Raw genomic sequence first — 26,170 nt, 5'->3', positions numbered from 1 at the left:
AATTGCATGTTTTTTTAAATTGCAGCAGGTTTGGCTCTCTCGGCCACCGTAATGAATTCTGAAGTTATTTCTTAAAGTCTGCATGAAGCAGAAGTTGCAGAGACTTTTATTTCAGTTTGTTTATGTACTTCCAACTGAAACAGAATATTGAGTGGGGGACGGGGCTTTCTTTTTGCACATCATGCCCTCAAAGCAAAACGATAATAGGGCCATGGTTTATAATATTCTGGCTGAAGCCATCAAACGGACATCAGAAGAGAATCACCTTCTACCTCTCCAAATGCGGAAATGAGAGTTCGGTCAATGTGCACTAGCAAATTAAACATTGCAAACTTTGGTTTCACACGGACTTTTAAGGCTGATTTATACTTCTGTGTCAAGTGCACTCGTATGCCATGGTGCAGTCTGCGCGTGGTCGCATAGCCCTCACCGTGGCTGATTAGCACTTCTCAAAACATGTAACTACACGTTGCAACGTTGTGTATCGCAAGCTCTGTGATTGGTTGGCTTGGGTAGCTGTGATGAGCAGTGCTGAGACCCACAAGCCAGACGGAATGAGAGTTTACAAGCATGGAGTCCAGTAAAGGATTTCCAGATGGAAAGTTTTGTTTTGTGTTTACCTTATGATTAAAGCTGTTGCACATCCGCCGGTTCCCGCTTTTGAATGAGCGAGTATTAGCTACTTGTACATTAGGGTAGCCTTCAAAAAAAACAAAACAGCTGTGAAGAATTACGATACAGAGGAACATAAAAACCTTCTAGCATTTAGGAAGTGTTATTACAGAGCAACATAAACGAGTATAAATGCACGGCCCCATGGGGCATGAAGTATAAATCAGCCTTGAGTCTTTTTTTTTCTTTGAGCAAGAAAACCACGAATATTCAGTAATCTTTCAAAAATGTATGTTTTTAGAAAGTAACTAAAATGTCTAATCCAGTGGCGAACATCTGCCTAAGCAATAAACAAAACCATATTAATTTAATGTTACATTTTTTAAATATCATGCAATTGACTGTTATGGTAAATTCATGAAGAATTATTTAATTGAGTGCTTTGAAAAATATTTAATCCTATTTAAATGTATTTCAATGTTGTATAAGCCCAAGGATTGACATGAAATGGCTGCAGTGATCAACAACTGTGGCTGTCTGTCGCCCATCTTGGATTTAAAGGAAAATAATTTGCAGTTACAATGACTGACCACTGAAAAACACTTAATGGAATGGTGCAGCAGAGAGCACTCATATGCTGATATGCAGTCTCATCTAAGAAACCATTGCATTTAGGAGAAATATAATTATGTGTTTGATTTAATTTGCTGTCCACCTGCAGAGGTTTACAGCTTCAAATAACAATGGCTATTATTTGTGTTCTAGTCTAATTACTTGGATGAGAAATGACTCGCCAGTCATCATTTACTCACTCTAGTGTTGATCCAACAGCATATGGCTTTTTTGTTTTTTAATGATTTTGGTAAACTATAGACTATTATCTATTAACTATTTTTATTATTTTTTTATTATTTGTAGTCTAAAACATGGTAGTTGTGTGCTTTTTCTTTTTTTTTGTGCACAAACAAATTGTTTAAATGCATGGTCATGCACTAAAACCAACACAAAGTTAAGGGTTTTCATTAAATAAATAATATTTTGGCCTTTTTTTTTTACTAAATCCAATTGTACAGTTGTGTTCTTTTAAAAATATTTCACAAGTGATGTTTAACAGAGGGAAGTTCTTTTTTCGTTAGTTTTAAACAGTAGTTTTACTAACTAATTTCTAATACCCAATTTATCTTTATTATAATTACTGTATGTTTTACTAGTTATTTTATAAGATGCCAGCGTTCAGCTTAAAGTGCATTTTAAAGGCTTAACTATGGTACTTTAGGCGAGTTTGGTAAATTAGGTGTGCCACCGGACCAGCGTTTTGTTCTGTAGCCAATCAAAACACTGTATTTCTCATGGGGGCTACTAATATTGACCCAAAAAAAAGTTTTAACTGCATTTATTCCAGCCAAAATCAAACAAATAAGACTTTCTCTATTAGAAAAAAAAAATACTGTATAAAACACAGTGTTAAACGTCACTTGGGAAACTAAAAAACAAGAAAAATTTAACAGGAGGCCTAATAATTTTGCCTTTAACTGTATATATGTACACTACCTGACAAAAGTCTTGTCGCCTATACTAGGATTAAAAACAACAAATACTAATTTGACTTTTAGTTGATCATTTGGTATCAGAAGTGGTTTATATGAAAGGCAAAGGCTTTAGAATTAATATTGTGTATGACTCCCATGAGCTTGGAGGATTGCATCCATACATCTCTGCAAATAACTTAATAATAAAAGCCATCAGGAATGGCAAAGAAAGGGTTTTTGCAGGACTTCCAGAGTTCATCATGATTATTTGGATTCATCTTCAGTGCCTTCTCCTCCATCTTATCCCAGACATGCTCAATAATGTCTGGCAACTGGGCTGGCTACTCCTGAAACACCTTCTTTGCTTTCAGAAACTTTGATGTGGAGGCTGAAGTATGAGAAGTAGCGCTATCCTGCTGAAGAATTTCCTGTGGTTTGCAATGTAACTTGCAGCAAAAATGTCTTGATACCTCAGATTGTTGATGTTGTCCCTTACTGAATGTAACCCCAAACCATGATTTTTCCAAACTAGATTTCTGTGAGAATCTTGGGTCCACGCGGGGGTCCAATAGTCTTCTTGGGATTGGGATGCAGTTCAACAGATGATTCATCGGAAAAGTCTACCTTCTTCCACATATTCAAATGATCAACCAATCAAGTTATTATTTGTGTCTCTTACAACTGGGATCAAGAACAAGACTTTTGTCAGGTAGTGTAGTATATGGCGTGTATTGCTTTGGATCATTTTGAAATACTCTTAGAATTGCAAGAAAGGCTGTTTCTAGATTTCTCCTTTTGTGGTTTGACAAAGAAAAAAAGAACATGTGGAAACACAAGAGTGTGTAAATATATTGTGATGATATAGAACAAAAAACACCTCTTCAATGGCACAACTTTACAGTCAAGTGAAAGTGACTGAAGCAAATTATTCAACAGCTTTAACTACAAGCATGTTTATCAAGTTTTGAAATGTCTAGGGGCAACAACAGCAAGACCAAAAGAAGGGGGTGGGCAACAATACACGTGAAACAAGGCAGACAAGCTGAAACATACGTGCGTGCAAAAGTGTAGTATGCAAAACCTTAAAACTGCTCAAGCAAAGTGTGGAGGATTGATAGGCCAAAAATTCAAAACAGCCATCATCTCATAACTACACTTTTAATTTAACATCTTTGCATGTATTGTTCTTTGTAAATATCAAAAGTTAATCAAGTTTCTTGTTAAAAACAACATACCGTTGCACTCTAAGTGTATTGAAAAATGTAGTTCATACACAAAATTTCATAAAAACAATGAGAGAATTAAAAATAAGAAATTAACAATTACATGCCGGAGGGTCGATGAATCAAGTGCATCTTCTAAGACACATTTCAAATGACACGACAAAAGTGAACCACATGTATTTTTATAAGGTCACTGAGTTTTTTTCTAATCATGTGAACATGGTGTACATCCTCCCCCCATCTGGCAGTTTTTAGTCCTTGATATGCCTCTTATCAGCACAATACAGCAAAAACTCTTCATATGCTTCCTTTTTAACAAAGCGAATACAAAAAAACATCCATTCTCTGACTTGAAAGTGTGTTGCAATATTGCTGTTATTGCTAAAGTTAAACTTTCATAATGTTTTTTATCGTGTCACATCATGCCTATTGGAGTGCATCAAATGTTAAGAAGCGCTGCTCCTAAACGTGCTGGAATTATCTAAGAACGCCATGTTACATATAATGCTGTAAAAACAATGAATCTGTTGCTCTAAGTTGGGTCTATTATTATAATAAAACAGTAAAGACCCCACTGAAAACTGAAACTTAAAGAGAATTACTGACCTATAAACCAAGAGCATCCAAACCTGCTCTAAAAAGGGCATCTGACCTGCAGAGTTCTGTGGTTAAACAGACAATCAAGGACTTCAGGTTTATTAGAAATTCCTAGACAAGTGTCTTGGAGCTAAACTCTGCAGGGCATTGGCCTTTACGAAGCACTAATGGACATCCTTGTTTTAAATACTTTAATGGATAATTCACCTAAAAAAATTAAGTCTGTCATCATTTGCTCGTCCTCCATTTGTTCCAAATCTGTTTGAGCTTCTCTTGAACACAAAGGAAGATACTATGAAAAATGTTGGACGGCCAATGACTCTCATGTTTTACTACTATGGATGTCAGTGACCTGTTCGTTCCCAAGATTCTTCAGAATACCTTGCTTTGTGTTCAACAGAAGAATTAAATTCTTATATGTTAAGAAACAATTGAATGTGAGTACATAGTGTGTAAATTTAGATTTTTGGTTGAACCATGCCTTTAAAGCAGGGTGTCCAATCCTTCCACTGGAGGGCCACTGCACTGCTTTTTTAAATTCCTACTATAGTTGGATATATCTGAACTAGCTAGTAAAAGTCTTACTGGGTATTCCAGAAACTTCCTGAAAGACACGTTGGGGCCATTTATAGCTAAAATCTGCAGTACCTCCTGGACCATGAATGGACTAACTTGACTATGAGGGATAGCTCACCCAGAAATGCATTCTGAAATCATCAGTGATGTTGACATCTTAGTGACAGGCTAATTTAGTTTCCCCAATTGAATTTTCAAGAACTACGATGGTTTCCAGTTCCTGTGGTAGGAAAACACCAAAAATCCAATAGTTTAGGAACTGTGAAAGGTTTCTTCAGCACGAAAGCCCAATTTTTTCTCATGCTGTTTCTTATGGCTTTTGGAATATCAAATTCTGAATTTTTAATTTATTTTTTGATTATATGAAGTCAGATATTTCATTAAAATATATTGTCCAAACCAGTTTGAACATTTCTCAATCATGGTTTCCGCTACATTCATTCTTACATTGCGGGGCGCCACATCAAAAATCATCCCGCCACGGCTACATTACAGCTTCTCATTTAAATTTTAGTTTTTTTAAATAGCAGGATATAATCGCACCAAAACGTATTAAAAAGTTAGTGAATTACTTTTCACTGTATATACAGTTGAAGTCAGAATTATTTGCCCCCTTTTGAATTTTTTTTCTTTTTTAAGTATTTCCCAAATGATGTTTAACAAAGCAAGGACATTTTCACAGTATGTCAGATAATATTTTGTCTTCTGGAGAAAGTCTTATTTGTTTTATTTTGGCTAGAATAAAAGCAGATATTATTTTTTAAAAACCATTTTAAGGACAATATTATTAGCCCCTTTAAGTTGTTTTTTTTAAACAGCCTAACCTGCCTAGTTAACCTAATTAACCTAGTTAAGCCTTTAAATGTAACTTTAAGCTGTATAGAAGTGTCTTGAAAAAGATCTAGTAAAATATTATTTACTGTCTTTATGGCAAAGATAAAATAAATCATTTATTAGAAATGAGTTATTAAATCTATTGTTTAGAAACGTGTTGAAAAAAAATCTGCTCTCTGTTAAACAGAAATTAGGCAAATAAATTAAACAGGGGAGTGAATAATTCAGGGGGGCTAATTATTCTGACTTCAACTGTATATATTTACTTTTTTACACCAAACTGAGAAATTTATAAATGGTTTGAGTCACATGAAGGTGAGGCAATGATGGCAGAATTTAAAATTTGGTTGAACGGTCCCTTTAAAAGAAACATCAGTCATATTCAACAAAAAAGAAATGTTTGCAAATACAAAAATATACACATGAAAATATGTAACAGAACACGATTTAAATTAAACATACATTTTAGGCAAACAAAAGCAAACACAAACCTGTTGTTTGCAATGTTCCTGTTATATTTTGTAGCACTTGTGTTTTTTCTTCCTGTCCTTGAGGCCCATTTCCAGACCGCATTGTTGATAACATATTGGCTGGCCCGTAAAAAAAGAGCTGCGTTATCCATTACATATTCGTTTTATAAGCATTTTGGTTTGTTTGATAATTATGTCATCAAACAGTCAAAGTGTAATGCTTAAATCCATTCAGATAAGTTCCATTAGTCACTGCTCATGCTATCCTTGACCTCAATAGGTAGCGTGTCAAAAAGATGATCCTCTACAAAGAGGAGGTTCTTCCGAAGAAGCTGACATTGGCCAAGCTGAAATGGAAGGCAATCCAAGCAGTTCCCTTTGAGCTCTAGGTGGGATAGCTGAACTAACTGGCCAATTGAGTCTGGGATGCTGGTGATGTTGTTATGACCCACACACAAAACCTTCAGTTTTGAACATTTGAACAGTTGACTAGGTAGAACTTCTACCTTGTTGCCTGTGATAGCAAAATGTTGAAGGTTGTGAAGGAGTCCAATCTCTACGGGTATATTTGAGATGGAGTTGTTGCTGAGGTCAATGTGCCTCAGTTTAGGCAGATGAAACAGAGATGGAGGAAGGTTCTCCACTTTATTGTGACAGATAATTAGGGACTCCAGACTCTTCACAAGGCCTATCGATGGTGGAATGATGCTGATCTTGTTGTACCACAACTTGAGGCACACCAGTCTTCTCAAATGCTGGAAACTGATGATCTCCTCAATGGTGCGGATGTTGTTATTCTTCAAATCAAGTTCTTGCAAGTTAGCCAAGCTAAAGATGGAATGGGGGATCCTCTCCAAATCACAGTTATGGAGCTCCAGATCAACCAGACTGGTCATCTTTTTAAGACTGTTCATTACCAGTAATTTAGTCCCGTCATTGTGTATCACCAATTTAACAAGATGTGGGGACAAATCTGTTAAATTTGAGGGTATTTTGTTAAGGTTGCTTTTAAGGTACAATGTCCTCAAGTGTCTCAGATCTCTCAGTGACTCCAGTCCAATCATCTTGTTGTGTTCAGAGTTCAAGTTCCCAAACAGGTTAAGTTCCTTGAGGCTCCTCAACAGATAAATCCATGGTGGGATTTCTGCGACATCAGTAAACTTAATGTGTAGGCATCGCAAATGGTCACGGAGAAAAGTGAAAGCAGTTTGTTCCACTTTAGCAGGGCAGTGATATAGATGTAACTCCCGTAGGTTGGTCATCTGAGAAACTTTAGCTGAAATCCTGACCTCGGGAATAAGCTCTAACTTTAGGATTTCCAGATCAGTGAGGTCAAATACAGCATTAGGGAGTCCCGACAACATAAAGAGGTGAAGTTCTTGCTCCTCTTGAGCATTGGTTGACACATGTTGACGAAGTTTTTCAAAAGTCCACTCATGATTAAGGCTTATTTCTCGTAGTTTGTTCTCACTAACCTCAGAGAGAAACACCCCAAATCGTTTGGAGTACAGCTGATCGTACTGGTCAACCATGTGTAACAGAAAAGCAAAGTCATTCTTGACATCTGGAATATCACTAAAGCTACTTTCTTCTCTGACTTTTTCAAAAGAGTACTCCTTAAGAGGTCTCCTGAAGAGCCAGTAGAGCGTATACAAACACACCAATCCATAGAGACAGATCATAGCCATGAAAGTGAAGAGAAGTTTCCTCAACATGAATGCCATGTTGTGTGTGCAGAAGAACTGATCATATCCAGTCAAACTTTCAACTTTAGGTTTGCAAATATGGCAGAAGCTAATTTCTGCGGCAAATGTTGATGTATAGCTCAAGATCAGTATGACTTTCAGGGCTTTTATTGCCGTCTGAGCCACGTAGAGTTTGTAAATGAAGTCGCTGTCTTCTACATGAGCTCGAAATTTCCGCACTTTCTCAAAAAGAGCTTTGGCTTGTTCGCCGTCTTTTTTATCCAAGGTGGTTAGGCTGGGAGCTTCTGCGATGAGCTTTTCAGTTGAAAATGGCGCTGTCGGAGTTTCCACCAAAGGAGTAGACTGACTGTCCTCTGAAGATACGTGTTTGTGATAAACGGAACCACCAGTAAACCTCTGCTTGTTTCCCTCTGAATCTTCACAGGCGGTTTCAGACAAAGCTTTTGTTGTCCATGGTGATTCAAAGCACCGGCCCAAAATGGAAACAAAGTGTTCAATCTTTGAGCTGGTCTTTGGGTACTTGAACCAAAAATTGCTGCTTACCATTAGCATTATAGTGTGTATGAGGGCAAGGTAAGGGAAGTACTTGTTGAACCATGGTAAGGCATCGTGGTAGCACTTTTGGTTGACAAAAACATACTGCTGGAAGTCCAGGTTGGTTTTAACTCCTGTAGGCTGAGGTTGAGTCCACACCCCTTCTTTTGGTAAGGGGGCAGGTTGAGTGTTAAGAAGCTCATTTGCAACACTGTCAGGAAGGTCTTTAGTTGTTGAAGGTCCCGTGCCCAGAACTGATAAGGAACATTCTGGTCGATTTTGTGCCCCCTCAAGGTTTATGTTTTTCTCAAGAATTGGAAGACATGCCACTTGGTCTTTGGATAACTGCATAGTTCCAGAAAAGATGGCTAACATCAACATTATCACACCAATGTAATCCATGAACACGTCCCACCATGGTTTCAGAATGCGATAAGTTGGCTGGATGTCATTAAGGGAGGCAACTTCAGTAAGACTAAACATCCCTGTAATAAAGAGGAGTCCAGTGAGTGCATATATAAAGTCAGTGCATGCCTGAACAAAATTAGCTCGAGTCTATTAATTCATGTCTCATAATTTCGTAATGTTAATGACGATGCACAGATTTGAAAGTACTGGCTGTTTACTCCAAAATAAAAAGAAAGTACTGTATTATAATGAGTAGATTTCCATTTAGTCTTTTAGCAGATCCTTTCTGTGACTTGTGTGTATATAAACGAGTGAGTTAAACCATACAGAGTGTGTACGAACTCTGCACTATTCATCAAATACCTGTTAGCCACATGTGGCTTCAAGTTACAACATGAAAGGTCCGAACCATCTCAAGAGTGTGTTATGTTTGCAGTGGCACTTCACTGTGATGTCTTACATGTTCATGTGGCACGAGAAGCACGACAGATATGTTTTCTTGATTCCAGGTTAAACGTTTGTAGCTGCCAATGTGGTATTAATAGCTCAATTTAACGTTATTCCCAGTGGCATGTACACAGCTCGAGCCCGGGTTGATTTGATGTCTGCTATTTTCTCAGACTGGTGCGTGAGAAATAAGAGTCTACAAGCAAAAGGCAGCTGTTGTTCATTAGAATTGTCTGTGTTAACTATTTACAGGTTTTAAGAAATCTATAAACTAAGAAGCCCACAGTTCTGGCTTTGGGCTGATTACATAAACTGGGTCTTTTCCACTAAAAGATGTCAATATGTTTTAAATTACTTTTTAATTGTATTTATTTATTTTACGTTTTTTGTTTATTTCACCATAAACTGCTTACAGTTTCAATAAGTCTGATTTGCACAATAAATATTTAAGCAATTGTTGATTTAATTCTGTTAAGAAATTTGTATTGGAACACAAAAATACAGCTTTTTTGTTGCTGTTGTTTCGTATTATTTGCAAGGCATAAAACATTTGCTTTGGTTTTACAATGCTTTGGTTTAAAACCTGAGTTTTTTTTTTTTTTGACAAATCAAGTTAAGACTTGCAGAAAACATTAAAACATTTTGTAAGTGAGGGACCATGTTTAAAATAACATACACTGAAAATATTGTTTAATGTTGGTAAATTGTATAAGAAACAAAAAAACCTGACACATCTCATGGTCAAGTTGATCAATATCCTAAAAAACTGATGGTCCTGTTTTTGATATTACTATTAACTATATTATTGTTTGTTGATGGAGATTTTTTTTATTAATAAACATGATATTAGCATGCAGAACTTTCAAAAGAATGTAGTCTTGAAAACTTAATAAATAATAGCTTTAACTTATAGAAAAAAAAAGAGTAATGCACCAATTTAGTGGATGACCCAGTAAATTCGAAACGTGTCCAGGTTGTTCTGAAATGGCTATTATTAGGCTAATGAAACATTGCCTCAAATAGAAATATTCTCACATGTATAATAAAGTTAGGCTACATGATGGATCTGCTTTAGAGAGAAAAAAATACACAGTCTAAACGCGAAACTGCACTATAATAACCTGGCTGAAACCCATGGGGATAATATACCAATTATATTCTAGGAAGTATGAATAAAAGAGTCATGAAGACCCAGATAAAACCATAAAACGGTCAACTTACTGTCTGCCTACTGTCTCCGTCAGTGAAAGTCCTCGCTGTCGTTCTTCGTAGACACTAGATTTGTCAAAAGTTGTCGTTGAGCAGGAAACGGGCTGCAAAAGACAAAAACATAATCGCTACCAAACAATTCCCTTTCAGAACAATATTGTAATGTCCGTCAAGCGCTGTTCACGCTGTCCAGAGAAGTCTGAACTCGGCGGTAGCATTGAAATATGCGACTCTTTGTCCGACCTGCTCCGACTTGTAGTTCAGCAGTCAAAATGACGGAGCTGTTCCGCTCGTCAACTGCGTCTTTCATTGGACGGTGACAGCGCTGCGTTTATGAAGCCACTGGATAATAAAGGTGAGGGATCAAACCTCTTGAAGACGTTCCCTGTGCGCGAGGTAGTGCCTCAGATAAAGGTGCTTTTATATTATAGGTGGAGTTTGTGAAGTATTGTACAGTTTGGACAGTCAGCAGTCATTACCGTGTAATAATTAAGACTAACCCATTGCACTCTTTCTTCGGTTTTTTCTTGTTTTTTGAGGAAACTAGGACCCAGATGCGTAGGTAGAAAGTGCAGCATTGTTTGGCTGGCACAGTGCAGGAAATGTCTTGGTGACTAAACCAACCCAGCCTAAATGTGCGTTTTTTTCCCTCCAAGTTTCAGCTAGTTTTGTAAGAGGAACTTTATATTTCCTGCTGAATCATGGTCACGTTGATTTTGTCTTTCTTTCTTCTTTCTTTATTTTTTTCAGTGGAATTACCACAGGAATTATAATTTATTTTAGTAATATTTTAATTCCATATTTTATATAGTAATCATGATCATATTTATAAAGCCATTATAGTTAGGAGAAAAAAATGAAAATCTGTCATAATTTCACCTTCCACCTTGTTTAAACAAAATAAGATATTTTGAAGATTGCTGAAAACCACTGACTTAGTAATGTTTTCCCCTCATCATTCTTCACAGCTTATTTTCAGAGTTGAAATCACAAACTTTCATTTTTGGGTGAATTCATTTACTAATTAATTAGCATGGACTCAAAAACCCGTACTTTAGCCAAAGACTATGTAATACAGGGAATTTGCTTTAACCTCACTTAAGCTAGTGTCATTTTAAATGTATTGCAGTAGAGATTTATTTGGTCTCATTTTTAGATCAAGTCTAAAGTGCTGAAGTGGAAAATGTTATAAACCTAATAAAACAAGTTCTACAGATCTATATTAAAGTATTGTTTTTTAAAAGCTAAAACAATGTAACAATTTTTCCAAAAAAAATCAAATAAAAATTTCTGTTTAAAATAAAAAATTATTATCTGTCAAAAATAATCTAAGATCAGCATTAATTATTTTTTATATCATAATTAATCGCGTGGGTTTCCCCCGGGTGCTCTGGCATCCGCTGCATAAAACATATGCTGGATAAGTTGGCGCTTCATTCCGCTGTGGCGACCCCAGATTAATAAAGGGACTAAGCTGAAAATAAAATTAATAAAATAATTAATCATGATTTTAGTTATATAGTTATAATCATGCACACTATAATTTATGTGAAGACGTTCTCCCCACAGAAGGCCACACGTCAACACAAAATGACCTACATTTTTTACAGTTCTATTTTTTCTTTTACATTTGCAGTTGGCATTAAAATATACAAGATATATCATCGCTTGTTTACCATTTCATGTACTCGTTTAGTACTCAAGTATTTTTAGAAAGAAACAGATCATAACTTTAGAGACATATGAATGTTCTCGCAGCATGATTATAGAAGAGCCCAACCCTTGAGGTTTAAGAGTACACCAGCTGAACTCTTAATGACTATGTATGACACATTTGCGTTATAAGGCACAAGTGAATAATGAATTTAAGGATGGTATATCATTTTTCAATAGAGCATAATTGATGTGGAATATTAAAAGCCTAAGCTGTAAAACATGACAGATAGTTTTAAAATGAGGCATGCAATTCACATTTATTTTCCATTATTAGTCAAATTAAAGCCACGTGTAGTTTAGCACATGTGTGAGTCAGTCCAGACATGAAATGTATTGTTCTATACATCTTAAAACTGATTTTTTTTTAAATAATTAGATGGTTAGATCTATATTGTACTTTTGTACAATGATTTTTTTTATATTTTAATGACATCTGAACATTAAAAATGTTTTGAGCCTCTATTTAACCTACTTGTCAGTTTAATACTTAATGATATTTTTCAAATAAATTTTAGATTAACTTTAAACTATAGCTATTTATACTATAGCTATAATACTGACATGTTTTCCAAAAAAAAAAAAAAAAAAAACAATTTTTAAAAGAACAATAATGGTAGAATTTTACTGCTGAAAAAAGAAGGCATATGTTGGTAAGGTATGTTTTGATGCTGGTTTGCTGTTCTTGCACTGAAACCAGCAAGACCAGCATCGAGACCAGCAAAACCAGCACTGAAACCAGCATACCAGCATCAAACACCATCATATGCTGTTTTCTTTCGACAGGGTTTACAGTTTGCTTCAACTTACAATGTTAAGGAAACAATATGTGGAACAAATTAAAAGACCACTTGTTTTGCTGAACTTATTATGTGTGAGTTTTAGAAAAATGCTGTTATCACATTACTCTAAAAAGGTCTGATAACATTCTTTCCCAATTAAAAAAAAAACATCTGTCATTAAGAGCTCTATTTATCATGAATCATTTTCAGAATAACAATTGTTTGTTACATTGGTACTGCCTTGTTGCTGTGATGTCTAAAATGAATATGAATATGTCACCTTTTAGCTAGCCTACTTTTTCTTAAAATTTGGACGAAATGCCAACCATCACAGAATAAAACAGAAATTATGTTTTAGCCAAACATTATGCATCGTGAATCCAAGGAGATATTTTTTATAGAAACATATAACGTACATGTTTTAATTCAAAACGCAGACAAACTTAATGAAAATACGACATGTATCTAAAAAAACTACAAATGGGGGAACATGAATAAGTTTTGTCGAATCAAAAATGTGAAAAATTGAACCTTGTTGCACCCCGTTCTTTCTTTGTACACGTGACCTACAAAACCTATAAATAGAGGTAGCGGGCGTCCATTGTGTTCACCAGAGAGTCACTGCCGTGGACAACAGACAGAAACAGTATGGCGTCAACGAGCCGGTTGGTTTCATTTCTGATGGTTTTCTATCGCTTCTCTGTCTGTCTGATATCGGTCTGTAAACGCACGTTATAGATGAGCTTTGATTCTATCCGCTGTGCTCTCTGGGCTTTTATTAGCTGTTTGTTGTCGCTGTGACGCGTATGAAAGCCTCAGGAAAACACGAACGCTGTCATTTTCTGCTAGCGCACGTTGTTTGTGTTTTCGTATCATGTGAAACGAGACAAAGCGACAGCTGCTGGAGCTGTAAATAACGTTAAAAGACGAGTCGTCAGGGTTGTTGTCTCAGGTCTTTGTGGAGGCTTGAAATGCTTGTCAAATGTGAACCGAGCAACAGTCATCAGAGAGCTAACAGCGCTAACTGCTCCACATCAACAACTCAGGAAGTCTTGCCTGGTGTAGTGACAAATTATTGTTCTTATTTAATAATTTATGCCAATAATAAACAATCATTTATTCTAGTTAATGCCTTCGTTTTTTAGGCTTTTTCACTACTGTAGATGTTGTATTTGAACAGAAACGGGAAGTTTTTATGGGTCAGTTTCAATGTTTTCTTTTGTATAAAATAATCAAATAAAAATAATAATTTGCTTTTGAATAAGGTGTTTTGTGGTGTAGAGTTACTTTACAAATACCTTCATCAATTAACATTAGCTTATGGATTATCTAAGATCACAATGAGCCTAATGAACTTAATTCTTTTTGGTGTTAATATTTATTGTCTTTATCATAATAGTTGAACATACAATTGTTTGTGGTTCATAGCAGTTCTCTGAAAATTAGGCTAATGCCTTATTAAAGTTAAGAATAGTATTTGTTGATGTTAAAATCGTTGGTAATTAAGACTGAGAGTTTAGAATTATTTTTCATGTCATGTAACTTAGTTAGCTATAGGATTGAGGTATAATTGGTTTTATACTCGCACATAGGCATGGGCCAATATAAGTTTCTGATGGTATATGATAACCTTGGATAAAATTACCACAGTTTTATTGGATCACAGTATTGTGATTACTGCTCTAAAATAAGGTCTTTTTAAATGTTTGGGTAAAAAAGAAAAAAAAAAATTTTTAAAGGCTTGTACTATATTTTGGAACAGTAAACATGTAAGGCTAAACAGTTAAATCATTGATTTCTGCTGTCTTCATTAGTTTCAAAAACAGATTTATAAAAAAAAAATGCAGTTGGAGTCGAAAAACCTTACATATACCATAGCAATGGTATAACAGAACATTTTAGCAGTATTAAAACCTTGACTTTTCCTAACTGCTGTAAACCTTGAAACCGGTTATCTTCTCATGCCTATTCACACATTTGTTTATATTTGAACAGTGACCACTTGTTCTGTTGTTTACCACTCTACTTTGATTATACAGACTGAAACTGCTTGTAAATATGAATTCAGTACAACATTAACCCTATTTACTTGATTGTGAACAATGTTGTGCGTTCATAGTCATTGGCTGCTAATATGATTTCACTATTTCAATCATGTTGATGATACTTCATTGAGATTATATAATTAAAGAGAAAGTCAGAGTGTGCAAACTAAATATAAAACTAACTGTACTTAAATAGCATGGTCATGATTATTCATTAGTTGCATTTTTTACGGTTATACACTGTAATCAATCTATCTAAGAGAACTGCAGTTGGATGTTCAGTGACATTTTGGCTTTCAAATATAGAAGATAAAAGCTTGTAAGCGAATATTAGTCATTTTGCTTCAGTTTTATTGTTGTTGAAAAATATTTCAATTACAACAAAGAGAGAAGTATTTTAGCCTATTGATTTTTATTTTATAGTTTTATGGAAAAGCACATGCGCCTAAGAAAATCAGTATAGTGCAGTAGTAAAATAATGAAAGTTAAAAAAATATCTTTCATTATATTTTAGATGCAGCATAAATGAGCAAAATGGTGAATTAAATCATTCATGTACACTTAATAACTGATTGAAATGTTAATTGGAAAACTCCAGAATAGTTACTGGGGTTATTACTAGACTTTTAAACTGTTATAACTTAAAAAAATAATTAAAATTGAAAACAATGCCAGTGAAGTAGGGGTTACACAATATATAATTTCAGCATCGATATCGCAATATGATCATTCGCAATAGTCACATCGCGAGCATACACAATGTTGAGTCTGGATTATAATTCATAATTTTGATGTGTTGTTGATGCCTGTGATTGTATTATGACCTTTAAAGCATTCAGGCACAATAAATTGTACCATTTGTAACTTTAACAATGATTAATTTTATTAAATTATTTTTATCTTTCAGTTACTTTACTTGAATACTGTTAGACTCTGAAAATGATGAAACACTTTTTCCTGATTATATTTAGAGATTGTTATGCATGAAATAAATACAGAAATGCAATAGCACAGCCCACATCGAACATGTGTCGGGGGACCCTAAAAAGTTTATAAATTGTTTATTAGATTTTATAGAGATGCACTCCCACTGCAGAATCATCCCAATCGATTTAACATTATACTTTCTTTCCAAATAGAGATTTTTAAGTTATCTGGTGAAATTGTATTCATATCACAAAATAAAAAAAATATATATTGCATTGCTAGATGTTTTGAATATTGTGCAGTCCTACAATGAAGTGACATTAGATGGTTCTTCTCCTGATATTCCTTCCCAGCTATTTTCACTAGATTTTATTTCTATAAAAATGATCATCTGAGCATGCCTAAAATGTTTTTCTGTATCTAAATCTACTGGCAAGCAATTTATATCAAATGTCAATACTCTTTAAAAGTGTTTTTTTCTGACCTCTGAGATCTGAATTTTGTATTTCTCAGTGGAGACTCTCTTCCCAAAGTGCAATGCCCGAATCACCCCGATGCCCTGCTGGTGGAGGACTACAGGGCAGGAGACATGATCTGTCCTGAATGTGGCCTTGTAGTAGGTATGAGTTTCAACCTGCTTCTGAATTATACAGCTGGATGTTTTCATCACTAATGTAAACAGTAAGACAATGAACGCGCCTTCGCTTTCTATGGCAGGAGACCGTGTAATTGATGTGGGGTCAGAGTGGAGAACGTTCTCCAATGAGAAGGCAACCAAAGATCCGTCTCGTGTTGGCGATGCTCAAAACCCTCTTCTCAATGGAGGAGACCTCACTACCATGATCAGCAAGGTAGGGATTTATCCACTAATGATTATTAAAAAAAGTATCTGTATTTTTTTCTTTTATTGTCTTGACTGTCTGGAAAGAAATCTTGATATAAGCAATGATTAAAGTGTTATAGTTTAAAAAATAATTGATTATAATAAGTATTTATTAATGTCCTGGGCCTGACCAGGGTAGCAGTCCAGACAATGTGCAACTCGGTGCATGAAAACAAAAATAGTCGTCATATCCATTAGGCTATAATATGCAAGATTTGGGGGTAATGTTAAAAAACTGCTTTCCCATTGTTTTAGGTGAAAACTTAAATCAATCCATAAATTAGAAATGATTATGGTTTATCCTGGTTTAAAGACCTTTTTCTTCGTTGCTGCATGGCGGGCACCATTGTGACCAGCGCCTTATGGTTGGGTGCTTAGAACTTCCGTTAAGAATTGTTATCAGCTAGAGCAGCGTTTCTCAACTGGGTGTCAATACTGTTTTTAGTGGCCTACGGAGTGTTTTTGTGATGCGGTACTTTAATTTTGAAAGAAAGACGTGTGTTAAAGCCGTTATACTTCTGTCAGATGCAGTTCATGTGCAAGAGAAAAATGTTCTCCTAATTTAGTGTCTACCATTAGGTCAGATGCTAAAACATAGGGTCAGTGTTCTCGACCTGTCAGCTGTTATAATGTACTCTGCAGCTCCTCAATGCAAACACACACACACACACACACAGACGATACCTCACTGCATTATAAAGAGCAACCATATTACTGGCATGAAACTAGCAGGTATGCAAGTCATGCAATTTCCAAAAAAAATCAATAAAAATCTGTTACTGATAGTATTCTGGCTGTTTTGCATGTTGATTCTAATCAGGAGCAGTTATGTTTCGTTTAGTTAGTTTGTGTAGTGAAGTATGTACCACGATATGCGTTTCCTGCAATTTCAAAATGCCTCTTTATTTTCACTTTGTGCCACTCATTCAATTAATGTGTTTAACATTTTAAAGAATTACGTTTGTTTGGCTTGGTTGTATATTTGAAAAAAATAGAAAATGTTGACTTTAGTGATGACAGGGCTTCATTTAAACGGCACGATGCCATCTAACAGCAAGAGAAATATACCTCGCAGCAGTTGTTTTCCATCCCTTTAGATCCCTTTTATCAAATTTTCTAAATAAACAGTCCAGGAGGAGGGCCTGATCGACACCAGTATTGGTTCAAATACAATAAAAGCAAGTAAAATAGATTAAAACTATGACTTCAAAGCTGTCTGAATGTGACTCTTTTGTAAGTTCTTAGCATCCTCCTTGGCCATACACGCAAAGGAAAATGGTTAATTTTGCATTCTAAGAAAAAAGTCTATATGAAAAGGTGGCTCCATGAGGATTAGTGTATTTACTTTACACTTTATGAATATCAATAACATCAATGGGTGCTTTAACATTTTAATTACTTATATGATAATTTAAATGTATTGTTAATGTGCAATTATGTAAACAAACAGTTATTTGAACAGGAAACAAACTGAACAAACCAGGTTGCAGAAAAGACTTGAATTACCCTTTGCCTGAGGCTGTGGATTAAAGGTCATAATGTTATAAAGAATGTTCAGTTTCCTGCACAGACCAATAGTTTCAGTTCATATTTTTTTCGTTTTCTTTTTGAGTCTCAAAGTTTCAGCAGCTGTTGACTTGCATTTTATGAATCAGAAACACAGTTTCACTGGAAATCTTTTGTAACGATCTACTGACCAGAAAAATGTACCCATTTCACGGATGGCCTGAAGATGAGCACATTAACAGCAAGTTTGTTTCCTAAGAATTATTAGTTTGTTTGAAAACACAGTATAAAGCATTCTCTTTAAACATTCAACTTTAGTCATGCACTTTATCTGCAGCACCTCAATGGGATTTCTTGGCTATATGTCTTATTCATGTTATCCATAAATATTAATTATTTGCTGCTGTATTGTTGAATGTTTTCCACTCCCTGACATAATTAATTCATAGTCAAATTTATTGTCTTGTTTTTCATTATCAGACATTTTTGATGTTTAGGGATTAGTAGTTCCAGTCATACTTTATTAAAGACTATAGAATACACAAGACATGCCACTATGACAAGACATAGTTTTGAATTGGGAAAAGTGTAATGGTCAATATGGCGAATGAAGCCCCGTCTGCAAGTACAAGAGCCAATAAGCGATCGCTATAGCCTGAGGATTCTCTGGGAGAGAGGCTAGGACCAGATGTAAATTTCTGCAGATTTTGTGTGATTTAAACATTTAGAAATGAAGCTTAAGATTTTATTGTTTTTTCCTAATTTGAAATTTAATCGTAAGCTTAGCAAGCAATTTTGGAGAATTTGATGTTTCCCCATTTAAACAGAATGCCCAAGCATGCTGCCCGGGAGGCATCTCAAAGATGGCCGCTGAGTAAAATTTCTTGCTTTTTAAGGGACTTAATTTGACTTATTGTACTGACTTTTTAATTTTGAAAGTTTGATTTATAAATGTATGTTCTCACAAGTATTTTAAAATATTTTTCCTTCTGAAATGTCAGGGAACAGGTGCGGCAAGCTTTGATGAGTTTGGAAATTCCAAGTACCAGAATCGGAGAACCATGAGCAGCTCTGATCGAGCCATGCTCAATGCCTTCAAAGAGATCACCACCATGGCTGACAGGATCAACCTCCCCAGGAACATTATTGTGAGTGTCTGTTGTTGTTGAATTAGAGAATAATCTGGTTGCAGTTTAATTTAGCTCGGAAGCTTGTAACACAATATATGGCATTTTATTTCAATGTAATAGTTTTATTTTAGGTTATAATAGCAATAATGAAGTAACCTAAATAAGGTTTGTTTAAAGTTTATTTATAAAGTGCTCTACGCTAACTCAAGGTCACTATACAGAGAGATAATAAAATAGGACAGTGCACCAACAACAATGGTAGTTGAGAACATGACCACAGATAATATGACTATATAAATACATAAATAGAAATAAATGCTGAAAAAAAGAGGTCCAAGAACAGAACCTTGAGGGACAACGTGAGAGATATTGTGCATGTAAAAGATTGAAGTTATTGATCACAATGAAGAGTTGTTTTTCAGAATGATTGGCTATAAAACAGATGCCCTCTATATTGTGACATGACAAACTAAACATGATAGTGTGTAAATTAAAACAAAATGGGCAAATCATTATTTTACATTCACTTTAGTCTGTCTCTATTTATTAATCTTTGATGATATTCCCTCTTTTATATGCTTTTTTCACAACATGGCCCTTATGATGATGGTGGCTAACTTTGAGGTTTCAAATTTGGGGTTTCCCAAAAGTAAAAAAGTCATCCCAAAAGTTTGCTCTGTTGAAAATCTGTTTGAATTGAATTGTGTTTTTTGTCACAGGATCGAACAAACAACTTGTTCAAACAGGTTTATGAACAGAAGAGTCTGAAAGGCAGAAGTAATGATGCTATTGCTTCAGCCTGCCTCTACATCGCATGCAGACAGGAGGGCGTCCCAAGAACATTTAAAGGTAAAACCTGCATACTCTTTCACTGACTAATCTGCACCATTGCATTAATGATTCTAATGTGTTTTTATCATTAAAGGTGAAGAATGTCTTTTTTTTGCGTTAAGATGCTGGTTTCTATTTTGTATAATTTCTAAGTTAATTGTGGGGTGCAAAGCCACAAACATTGTGTCTCCATCTGGCTATCAAAGCATTGCTTTGTTTAAGCATCATAAGTAAAAATCCCGTAAATTTTTTCCATAGATAAATAAATTTTTAAAATGCTAATGACTTAAATATGCTTTTATTGAACACATCTGTTCATGTTAATTCAGTCATAATCATAATAATCATAAGCTTATAATCATGTTTAAAATTAAATAAGCGAAAAAAGAAGGGTACTTTAATGAGTTAATGTATGTATATCCATTTATTTTTTAGGTCACAAACTTGAAACTAATAATAGAACAAAGGACCAAGGCTGCTAAAATGTGCACTTTAATAGAATGAGTTTATTTGTTTGTGTGACCAATGGAAGGTAGAAGGAGTTTGCTGGAAAACCTTTTGGTTGTGAAACTGATTCCGGGAGGCTAGTGGAGCTAAAATGACATGCTTTAGGTTTGGGATTATGCAAGTTACCTCAATTTTTGGCTTTTTGTTATTCTAAGCCCAATTTTTAATCTAAAGTATGTTTTACATTTGAAATTAAGAAGGTGGGTTAACATTAGTAGAGCTCAGCCTCACAAACCTCATATACAGTGTTCTCAAGTTCAAACTGGTAGGGCCATATCAGTGACTGACAATTCATCGGTGGGCCATTTTAACATTCAAGTACAAGACAAAAGTGGAAACCTGATGTAATTGATGCACTCAGATGTTCTTCCCCAGAGTATCAAAGTTCTTTTTTTTATTCTTGTTGTACATATTGAAGAGGTAGTTTAAACTGCTATGTAAATACTACAATTTAATAATATTAATAATTATAATTTTAATTATATCCCAATCACTTTTTGCTTAACCAAAAGTTTAACACGTATCATAAGACAGCAGATCAACAGTTTGGCAAACCTTGTTGACTTTACCTTGTTGTCTTTCTTTTTTTTTAAACTACAACAAAAAGGGGAAAAGTATATATTCACAGTTATTTTAGCTTGTTCAATTCAGCCAGCAGTAAAACTTTACTAATGCACATATTTTATACAAATCTTAATATGCATATTAGGAATATCTATTAATGAGACCACTTGAATAAAATATCAGCAAAATTGTCATATTTACACCATCAGCATGACGTATTAGCCATGAAGAGGTGTTTGTACAACAAAATGCAGGCGGTATAAAACTGATTATAATCTAACGACCTTTGAATATTTACAAAAATACAGCTCGAGTAAAAACAGAGAGCTTACAGACATATTTCAACGTTTAACTCAGCCCCAGGAATAATCTGCATTTTACTCTCGACCGCACGCTGAGAAAAAACAAAAGTAACACCTAATATATAGTATAGCATTTTAAATGTCCAGTAGGTGGGGGGTCAAAACCACAAGTGTCTTTATTCGACTGCTCAACAGCGATTGGGATTCAAAAATATATGTTTTGTTGGGACGAATCTTGTGATATTTTTGACGTCAGTTACGGGCTGGAGGAAGGAGGAGGGGGGCCGCAAATGGCCCGTGGGCCAGGTTTCAGACTCCTGCTCATATACAATGTAACTGTGTGTTGTACATTTTTAGCATGTAAGGGGAAAAATATCGCACAGTGATTGGAAAATATATAGTCCAAAAGTCAAGAAAAAAAAAGATTGCAGTTGTCCGTATATAAATATACAACTCTAAATATGACAATATTGTCGAATCAATGACAGAGACACCATGCTTTAGGAATATGCAGTGTAAAATCATTTTGTGGATAAACAAAAAACTTTCAGCAAATAATTTATTAACCCATTATTCAGTTTGCGCAAGCTTTAGAATAACCCAGGGTTAACTACAACTGTGAAAAAGACCAATTGGATTTGTATATTGAAATATTATAAATATTTTATAATCAATTTCATTTTGTGTTAATGTATAATTCATATGTCCCTCCACTCCAGAAATCTGCGCAGTGTCTCGGATCTCAAAGAAGGAGATTGGTCGCTGCTTCAAGCTAATCTTGAAGGCTCTGGAGACGAGTGTGGATCTCATCACAACTGGTGATTTCATGTCACGTTTCTGCTCCAACTTGGGTTTGCCTAAACAGGTGCAAATGGCGGCCACTTACATTGCCAGAAAGGCCGTGGAACTGGATTTGGTTCCAGGTCGCAGTCCTATCTCAGTGGCGGCCGCAGCCATTTATATGGCATCTCAAGCATCTGCCGAGAAGAAGACACAGAAAGGTAAGAAAAAACATGTGAAGGCCAGTTCACACCAAAGATGTTAACTATAAAAATAAGAATACGTATACTTTTCAAAAAGTTGTTCTGAATGTAGAACCTCCTTTGGTCAGTAAGTGAGTGTTGGCCCTCACAGAGAGACGCTAAATCACTTTCTAGTAGTGCATCAAAAATCTCAGAGTTTATATCACATTGTTTTTTTTAGTCACATATTCGGACCATTTTTCCGATCAGCCAAAAAGGGGAGCAGACAAATGTCATTTTCTTTGCATTTATTACAAAAACAGCACCTCAAGAGACTATTGGTGTTAAACAGAACATGGAACCTGTAATTTTATTAAAAATAAAATGAAGAAATAATCTGCTAAATAAAAATAAATAGTAAAATATCTGTGAAAAAAATCATGGTTACTACTAATGTTGCTGATAACACTAAATTTATAAATCTAACATTATAATTTGTACAACCCATGTTTATTTTAGTCTCATTTTCAATAAATGATTCAGTTATTCACTCATAAAACTTGTGAAATATTTTTCATGGCTACTGTTTTCTGGTCGCCACCTATTGGGTAAATGTAATTACTGCCTACAGCTTTCATTTTGGAGCCTCAAATTAAATGAATATGAAGGTGATTTTAATCTTTCCATAAACATCAGTGATTATGTCTAAACTGTTATACCAGTACTACTGTGTTATTTGATTGTTTGTAACTTCATAACTCAAAAGACAATACTCTTGATTTTTGTGATTTTCAAACACAGATTTGAATGCAGCGATTGGAAGGATTAATAAATATATGCAAATCACCATCATTCATAATATATGTTGCATGAGTGTTGAGATTTCAATCTTTTAATGATTAATCGTGCAGCTTACACTGAATGTATTAATGTGGGTTAAACAAGTAGTGACTTTTAATGAAACCCACCAGATCCCAATTTCTGAAAAACCCACCCCAACTTCTTTCATTATCATTGTGTTTTACAGAAAAGACTAAATGCTTTCATACATGTGATTTGGATGTCACGAGAGGGAATCTCTCAATGATCGTTTCAAATTTAGAATTAATCTACAAGTAAATCAAATGCATTAATCCGCGGGCCACGTATGTTCCGAATTATGGGTTGTGATCCTTGATCAACTTGAACCGTTACACCCCTACATTACAGAACTTTTTTTTATGCTGTTACTTGCCTTTGAAATGATCTTTCCAGTCCCATATGAACTGCTGATTCACTGGTAACATTCAAATGGCAAATGAAAATCCTTCTCTTCTGCAGGCACTTGACAACATTCTAACATTTAAAAAAAAATCCCTTTTCCCTACCTAACCTTCCTAAATGTGTCTGTTAAATGACATATAAAATGTAAACCAATGGCAGGAGTTCAGACCACAGCTATAATGATGATGCAGAGAAACCAAACCTTCCACAATATTTTTACTAGCTGATAAACGATAAACACTAACAACCAATCAAATCCATTTAAATACACAAGACTCACACATTGAATTTCTCATCTACTTTAAAAAAAAATGTATATATCTAGGCGACGCAGTAGCGTAGTGCTGTTGCCTCACAGCAAGAAGGTCGCTGGTTCGAGCCTCGGCTGGGGCAGTTGGAGTTTCTGTGTGTAGTTTGCTTGTCCTCCTTGCGTTTGCGTGAGTTTCCTCCGGGTGCTCTGGTTTCCCCCACAGTCCAAAGACATGTGGTACAGGTGAATTGGGTAGGCTAAATTGTCCGTAGTGTGTAAGTGTGTATGGATGTTTCCCAGAGATGGGTTGCAGGTGGAATGGCATCCGCTGCGTAAAAACATATGCTGGATAAGTTGGCGGTTCATTCCGCTGTTGCGACCCTAGATTAATAAACAAACAAGCCGGAAAAAAAAAGAATATCTGGAAAAACATTTGGTTTTAGTGCATAGATTTAGTACAATTATGATTTCTCCAAATTTTTTTAGTTTTTTTTTTTTTTTGTCTTTGTAAAATGAGAATCATAAGACAAACAATATTCATGCTTAAAGGAAGGAACTCTCCACTTTTTGGAAACAGGCTAATTTTACAACTGTAGAGTTTAAAATAAGTAATAACAGTAAAATTTTTGCATTGTTTTTTTTTTATTATTCATTCAGCCGATCTCCAAATCTGGCAGAATCAACTTTAGCTTTGCTTAGCATAAGTCATTGAAACATATTAGACCACAAGCATTGATTAAAAAAGGCCAATTGAAAAACAAATAGTATGGTGTTACTGGTTCTTTAAAATAAATACATTGACATTGTTTGCTAGTGTAGAAACAAATAGTGTTCCATTTGTTTGTGGTGTGAAACCAAGCTTAACGTCCTTAATAAATGGGTTTCATTTTTTTACCGTGCAGAGATTGGAGACATCGCTGGAGTGGCAGACGTGACCATCCGCCAGTCCTACCGTCTCATCTACCCTCGCGCCGCTGATCTCTTTCCTCCCGACTTCAAGTTCGACACACCAGTGGATAAACTGCCTCAGCTGTGAACACCACGTGCCCCTCGCTCACCCGCTCTTTGTACTTTCAGAATTTTTGCCCTTCTCTCTTTGAAATTCGCAACGTTTGCTCTTCCCTGCGAAGGCTGGAGTTTTTTAAAAAGACGACGGCAGGGATTCAACAAAGTACAGAAGACACATTCCAAGATAAACGCAGTTTGCAGGCTGTACTTTCATTTGTGTGTATATATATTGTACATATGTCCAAGTGAGAATTCGATTGGTGGTTGCGACTAGGCATATTTCTTACTGTAACATTTTCTTTTGTAGGAAATGATTTTGTTAGCTTGTTTGGATTCTATTTAGTAACTTAAATAATAAATGCTTTTCAGAAAAGCATGGTGAACGTCTGGGAAACACCCCTAAGAAGGTTTACAGGTTTACCTTGAGATTTGAAAGCGTGTAGCTCACAAATGGTTTTATTTCCCCCTCTCTTTTTTCGTTTCTTGAGGGGAATATGGTTTCTGTTAGTGTTTCTGTTCCTGTATTTGCAGCTCAGTTGTTCTAAAAGATTTCACGAAACACCACAGAATCCTTTTTGAAGTGGCAATAAACCATTTACAAAGAGACTCATGACTTTCCATAATAAACATTTAATTTTTTGCATTCACGATGGCTGACAGTTTGTAGCAAAACCTGTTATTTACACCGTTGCCAAGTCAAACTTGTGACTGTACCATTGGAGACCTCATGCTCAAACACATAGAAAACCTTTTTACATCATCATTTTCCCACAATTTAGATAAAACATGGATATTTTAGACAAAAAGTAGTGCTTCCAGCTTGATAGTGTTTATGTAGTGTCGCCTATATAACACACCAGACCTCAAACTAGCCCTCAGGTTGGATTGCTTTTTACACATATGAAGCTTCAGACCCATTTCTGAGTGAGTATATTCAGGATATTTGGTGTCTAGCATGGATTCCAGTCTATCAAGTCTCATCCACTAGTTATGAGCTTTTTTTTAATGGATGAATTTCAGTAGGGAACAACTAGAGCTAATGTTAAAAGACAGTTCACCCAGAAATGAAAGTTCTGTCGTCATTTACTCACCTTTAATTGTGCTTGAGTTTCTTCTCTTGGCCATTGGCATCTATAGTCTTTTTTCCTACTATGGATGTCAGTAGATACCAGTTTTGGTAGGTTTGGAACCAATGTACATGAGTAGATGTTTTATTTTTGGGTGAACTTTCTCTTTAACAACTGAGGTAATGTTATTGCCTGTCACACACTACCATTTGAAAATTCTGCTCAGTATGATTTTTGTTTTTGAGAGTTTCCCCATGCACAAAGGCTGCATTTGTTATTATTAAT

At 35.3% G+C, this 26,170-nt stretch overlaps 2 protein-coding genes across 3 annotated transcripts; one reads left to right on the top strand and one right to left on the bottom strand.

Annotated features, from left to right (window-relative positions):
* Positions 1-2,966: 2,966 nt before the first annotated feature.
* Positions 2,967-10,422, bottom strand: lrrc8da (leucine rich repeat containing 8 VRAC subunit Da). Of its 2 annotated transcripts, XM_073925294.1 has the most exons (3): positions 10,389-10,422; positions 10,158-10,249; positions 2,967-8,566 (listed from the first exon to the last, which is right to left on the bottom strand). In XM_073925294.1, exon 3 carries the CDS (start codon positions 8,562-8,564, stop codon positions 6,087-6,089), a length of 2,478 nt encoding a protein of 825 aa, XP_073781395.1. In that variant the 5' UTR covers positions 8,565-8,566; positions 10,158-10,249; positions 10,389-10,422; the 3' UTR covers positions 2,967-6,086. The 2 variants fall into 2 exon arrangements, with proteins under 2 accessions (XP_073781395.1, XP_002660860.1); XM_002660814.7 differs by lacking the exon at positions 10,389-10,422 and having other exon boundaries at positions 10,158-10,373.
* A 2,827-nt stretch (positions 10,423-13,249) lies between these two features.
* gtf2b (general transcription factor IIB) lies at positions 13,250-25,424 on the top strand. The gene is given in 7 exon segments (NM_199697.1): positions 13,250-13,305; positions 16,126-16,232; positions 16,330-16,463; positions 19,003-19,149; positions 19,851-19,980; positions 22,055-22,336; positions 24,713-25,424. Coding segments are annotated over 7 exon segments (951 nt in total). The 5' UTR covers positions 13,250-13,288; the 3' UTR covers positions 24,847-25,424.
* Positions 25,425-26,170: the final 746 nt, after the last annotated feature.

This window comes from Danio rerio, chromosome 2, assembly GCF_049306965.1.
Source record: "Danio rerio strain Tuebingen ecotype United States chromosome 2, GRCz12tu, whole genome shotgun sequence".
In the NCBI taxonomy this organism is placed as follows: Eukaryota; Metazoa; Chordata; class Actinopteri; order Cypriniformes; family Danionidae; genus Danio; species Danio rerio.
Note: the sequence above shows the minus strand (reverse complement) of the source record. Positions and strands in the feature narration are given on the sequence as shown.